Source organism: Hyaena hyaena, unplaced genomic scaffold (genome assembly GCF_003009895.1).
Source record: "Hyaena hyaena isolate Hyena2069 unplaced genomic scaffold, ASM300989v1 scaffold_544, whole genome shotgun sequence".
NCBI classification, from domain to species: domain Eukaryota; kingdom Metazoa; phylum Chordata; class Mammalia; order Carnivora; family Hyaenidae; genus Hyaena; species Hyaena hyaena.
The window spans coordinates 945,343-951,342 of NW_024081176.1; the positions used below are offsets into that span (position 1 = coordinate 945,343).

A 6,000-nucleotide genomic window follows, 5' to 3' on the forward strand; every position below is an offset into this window, starting at 1 on the left:
TGTATAGTGCTAGTTATTGCTAGTTAATTCTAAGTTTAAAAAATGTTTTCAAAGGCATGTATATCGAATTTAAGAACTATCAAGTATCTAAATTTTTTTTAATGTTTTATTTATTTCTGAGAGAGAGACACAGACTTTGAAGCAGGCTCCAGGCTCTGAGCTAGCTGTCAGCACAGAGCCCGATTCAGGGCTCAAACCCACGAACTGTGAGATCAGGACCTGAGCCAAAGTTAGATGCCCAACCGACTGAGCCACCCAGGCGCCCCAAGAACTATCAATTATCTAAATGAGACATCTCACTTGTATTTTAGAAAAGTGTGTTCTAAATTTAACTTGGACAATATAACATCATTACTAAAAAATTGATAAAATATAGAACCCAAAAAGGAAAAGCATTCATTTAAAACTTCTCAAACCCTGTACTCTAGATATAACCCTCTAGATATAACCCCTGTTAAATAATAGGTAACATCTTTTTTAAAAACTGTTCCGTATATTGTGCCAGGTATTTTATATTTGCTGGTTTAATTTTTTTTTTTTTAAGATTTTGTATACTGCTTCTGGCTTTATTTCCAAATATGAGTTTGCTTCGATGTCACTAATTTTTAATGATTGGATGCATTCTATAGTGTAGTCCATGTTAATTTATTTAACCTGTAGTTTTAGAAGTTTAGGGTTTTTTTTTTTTTTCCCCAAATTTCTAGACTTGGTTAGCAGGACCTTATATATTGCAGATCTTTGCATTACTGTATATAATTTCCTCAGGATAAAGAACTACCTGGAAAGGGACTTCCAGATTTAAAGAATATGTACATTTTAGGACTGCAGGTTCATTTTCCTAAGTACTTCTCAGGAAATATGTGTCCATTTATATTTCTTCCACAACTAACCCCCAGAAAAATCCTCTCCACCCCCTCTAACCCTAAATATTTTTAACTTGTCACCCTGAATGAGGTAGGTACTTCATTGTTTCGACATTTGATTTTCAGTGAGGTTGAACTGTTACTTCAAATGTTTATTGACCATTCGTATGTGACAAGCTCCTGTCCCCAGTCCATTTCTCCACTTATTATGCATTTCTTATTAAGAACTCTTTCCTACATTACATGCTAGGCATTATTTTCCTAGGTATATCCATTTTAATTTTGTTTCTAGTGGTGTTTAGCTATCCTGAAGTTCTCATTTTTATAGAGGCATATCTGGTCATGATTAGGAAAGGAATTTTATATTCCATATTCAAGTTGTCTATGTTAAATACTATGGCAGCATTCTAAACCTCTCCTACTTCTCACAGCTGAAATTATTAGCGTGATTACTTGTTTAGCATCTTTCTTCCTCACCGAACTATAAGCTCCATAAGAGCAGGAATCAAGTTTTGTATAGCTTTCTCTCTGCTGTCTGGCATACCGTTAGAGATGCAATAAATATCTGTTGAATGAATTGAAAATGTTAATCCATGTAGATTTAGATTTATATATACATATATAATTTATATTCTATATTTCTATACCTTATATTAGATATAAGATAGAAAAACAGGTGCCTATATCCACTTTTTTCCCCAAATAGTTTGACAGTTTTCTCCAGTGTTTTGGTTTGTTGTTTTTTTTTTATTTGTTTTGGTTTGTTGCTGTTTTTAAGTTTATTTATTTTCAGACAGATCACATGCACACAAGCAGGGAAGGGCCAGAGGGAGAGTCCCAAGCAGGGCTCCATGTCACAAACCATGAGATTATGACTGGAGACAAAATCAGGAGTGGGAGGCACCCCTCCAAGGTTCTGAATAATTCATACACGCACCCCTGACAGACAGACAGACAGACACACACACACACACACACACACACACACACACACACACACACACACACACACACACACACACACACACACCCTTTCTCTCCTTCCCTCTGACTTGAATCACTCTAGATTTTGTCATCTGTTTTACTGTTCTTTATCAGTGTCACATAGTATTTTAGCAATGGAACAGATTCTCCTCCCATATTTCACTTTTTCTAAACTACCCTGACTTCTTACACTTTTATCACAGAGGTTTACTGCCATTTTGTTAAGACCTCAGAATTCCGTTAGAATTTGAGATTTTGACTAGTTTGGAATAGCATCTTAAAATATTTATTCTTCCCATTGAATAATATGCCTTTCCACTTATTTACAGGTTTTAATTTCCTTAGTTTTTTTGTAGAGATCTAATGTTTTATTGAGTATATTTGTGCTTTTTGTATTAATGTTTGTAACTAGATTGGAAGTGACCAATTTGAATCTTTTTCTTTCTTAAGCTTTTGTCAGGAGTGATAAACCCAAACTATTCAGAGGACTACAAATCAAGGTAAGAGGATTTTAATGGAGTCTTTTTTTTTTTCAGTATTTTTTTTTTAATTAAAATATTTGAATAGCTTTTGTAATATCTTACAGCAATTTTAGGTTTACAGAAAAACTGATCCAAAAATACACTGCTCCTGTCTGTATACAGTCCCTCCCTATTCACACCTTACCCCCATCCCCATTTCCCTTATTAACATCTTACATTTATGTGGTACAATTGATGAACCAATATTGATACAGTATTAATAAATTTTGTAGTTTGCATTAGGGTTTATTTTTTCTGTAGTGTAGTTCTAAGAGTTTTGCCAAATATATATAGTACCATGTGTGTACCATTACAGTATCCTACAGAATCGTTTCATTGCTCTAAAACTCTCCTGTGCTCTGCCTCTTCATACCTCCTCCCTGCCCCTGGCCCAGGCCCCTGGTGACCACTGATCTTCCCATCTCTGTAGTGTCACCTTTTTCAGAATGTCATATGGTTGGAATCTTATATTCCAACATTTGTTCTTATATTCACCAATGGAAGGACATCTTGGTCACTTCCAATTTTTGGTAATTACCTAGAAACACAGTTGCTGGGTCATATAGTAAGTCTGTTTAACTTTATAAGAAATTCCCAACTGTCTTCTAAAGTGGCTGTATCATGTTACATTCCCACTAGTTATGATGAGAGTTTCTGGGACTCCTCATCCTCACAAGCATTAAGTATTGTCAGTGCTTTGCATTTTAGCCACTCTAATAAGTGCATAGTACTGTATCATCGTTTTAATTTGCAATTCCCTAATTGAGCATTGTTTCATAAGCTTATTTGCCATCAGTTTATCTTCTTTAGTATATCTGTTTATCTTTAGCCTACTCTTTAAAAGTTTGTGATAAATACATAACATTAAATTTACCATCTTAACTATTTATAAAAAACAGTTCAGTAAAGTATACTCACATTGTTGTGCAACAGATCTCTAGAATTTTTTCATCTGGCAAAATAAACTCTATACCCATAAACCACTAATTCCTCTCTCCTCCTCCCACCCCTTGGCTAACCCCCCTTCTACTTTGTGATTTTCACTACTTTATAGGAATTGAATCATGCAATATTTGTCCTTTCATGGCTGACTTATTTCATTTAGCATAATGGCCCCAAGGTTCATCCATGTTGAAGCATGTGATTGGAGGCCTTTTTCTGCATCTACCAATGTATTTTTCCTTTTTAGCCTATTGGGGGTGATATATTACATTAAATGATTCTCAAATGTTGAGCCAGGCTTGTATGTCTGGAATAAATCCAAATTGGCCAGAGCATATGATTCCTTTATGCATTGTTAGATTTAATCCTTTGCTGAGGATTTTTACAACAACCTTCTACATAAATCTTTATCTTCTGTAAACTAAGGTGAGTTTTTGAATAGTTAAATCTTTTAAAATAACTTGTAGATAATCTAACCAAAAATGGTTACGTGTTGTTCTTGATTCATTAACATAGACAGCCTATATTTCTAAACTACACAAGTGGGTTGAGACTGTACCAAATGTTGGTAATCACATCAGAGCTTGTCTCCAGCTCTAGAGCTCACAGCCTAGAACACTAAAGCATAAATTGCTGAAAGAAAGTCTAAGAGCTGCTTTCATCATCACTGCTACATTTTAGTTACGTAGTTCTGCTTAATTTAGCAGTGAAGATTGAGTTTGTAATGAATTGGGATCATTTTGTTGATCGTGTTGATCACATTTAGTCAGAATTATAATTTCTGTTCTCTCAAAATACTAAAATCAACTAGCGGGTCTGAAGTTTCAGAATCCAGCCTAATTATAAACTAATCACAATTTTTTTAAAAAGTCATTGGACTTCTTAAAATTTAAAACCCAGTACAGAATTCTGATAATTTGTGTGCACAGCCTACTTAGAATCATTCTCATTTGGAACTTGTCTGCCTCCTCTAGGTTTTAACCTCAGCTGGAGTTAAGTGTATTGTGTATGCAGTAAATACTTGTTACATTTAAGAACCTTAAATCTCAAATGATCTTTCTGCCAACAGGGGTTTTTCTTTTTAGAGGTAAATGTAATTTTCTCTTTTTTTGAAATCCCGTGTAAGGGCTGTTGTGACGTCCTATTTACAAGCCTTAGTTTTATTGGGTGAAGCTGGATTGAATTGGTTTGGGTTTTGGTTGAGGCTGAGAAGCCTCCTCTAAGCAGCTAATAATGATCTCCTTCTGTTTTTGTAGTATGTTCGTGGTTCAGACCCTGTTTTAAAGCTTTTGGACGACAACGGGAACATTGCTGAAGAACTAAGCATCCTCAAGTGGAACACAGACAGTGTAGAAGAATTCCTGAGTGAAAAATTGGAACGCATATAAATCTTGCTTAACTCTTGTCCTATCCTTTGTTACTTTAGCAAATGAAATATTACAGTACCTAGAGAATATTTTAGTTTTGCTTCCTTCAGTCTTTTTCCATGAGGCATTAAACATCTAATTAGCAGTGTAGTGGCCGCACAGCCCATGTTACCTCAGGAGCTGGCAGGCTTAACGAAGCCCATTTTTAATAAAATTCCACTCTCCTAGAGTTGTTGACACCACTAACAAAATGCTTTGTAATAGACCTGTGGTTAATCAGGCAAATGATAGTTTAATAATTGGTCCAGTTCTACAAACAACAAATTTTTAAATCAGGGAAGTTAATAAGGGAGAGGATTACTGTGCCTCGTGCATGTGCTGTGTGCTCTCTGAAATGCAAAAAAAACTGCAAAGCAAATAAGATATACTGAGCCTCAGCAGATTGCTTGCTTCTCAGATTCTTTCATATTTTTGTATTACCCAGCTTTCCTTTTAATAGAAATGTTAGAGTTTATAATGAATGTGTTGCATTAAAACTTTATGGCTTCATTATTGTAAAACAGATTCAAGATCTACAGTAAGAATGAAACATTCACAAAGATTTGCATTAATGAAGACTACATAGGAAACCTTCATGAGGATTTGTGTGGATCTGATATTTAGCAAATTTTTGTGCTTTACCTTCTTACAGAAGTCAATTAAGAAATGACCATTTTTAAGACCAAAATATAAATAAAGTTTCAGAAATCAATGAGAATTTGCGATTCTGATTTGTTTTTCATGTTTGTTTTTTTCATAGAAGTCCCTCCCTTTTTTATAAAAATATTAAAATGGCTACACTGTTTGAAACTCATAACTTTTTATTGTGGGTAATGTTGCTTTATACTTGTCTTACAATTCTTTATGTCTCAGAAGTGCTTTCATCTATAAACACATTTTTAATATCTTCTCAAAATCCAGAAATTTTATGCACTATTAAAAATTATTTTTCTTGGGGCACTTCAGTGGCTCAGGTCTTCCTCTCATGGTTTGGGAGTTCAAGCCCCACCCCACAACAGGCTCTGTGCTGAGCCTGGAGCCTGCTTGGGATTCTGTTTCCCTTGCCATGTGTGTTCACACTGTCTCACAAAAAACATTTTTTAAAAAATTTTTGTTGCTTGACCCTCTATTTGGTGGTTCACTCAGAACAACATTCATCAAAATCTTATGTCAGCTTAATCTCAGGATAAATTATTTTAATGAAGAAACTTTAGGAAAAAAATCAAGAATTAAGCCATTTTAGGAATATTTGGAAGTCTGTAAAGACAGCTCTACCAGAAAATA

The 6,000-nt window shown here is 34.6% G+C and overlaps 1 protein-coding gene across 2 annotated transcripts in view; it reads left to right on the top strand.

Annotated features, from left to right (window-relative positions):
* Positions 1-5,434, top strand: part of SELENOF (selenoprotein F) — a 59,748-nt gene extending 54,314 nt beyond the window's left edge. Inside the window, exons 4-5 of one of the 2 annotated variants that reach the window (XM_039255750.1) lie at positions 2,298-2,347; positions 4,567-5,434. In XM_039255750.1, the coding sequence (XP_039111681.1) occupies positions 2,298-2,347; positions 4,567-4,698 (182 nt within the window). In that variant the 3' untranslated portion in view covers positions 4,699-5,434. The remainder of the gene's footprint in view (positions 1-2,297; positions 2,348-4,566) is intronic. The other variant, XM_039255751.1, reaches the window with a different exon arrangement.
* Positions 5,435-6,000: the final 566 nt, after the last annotated feature.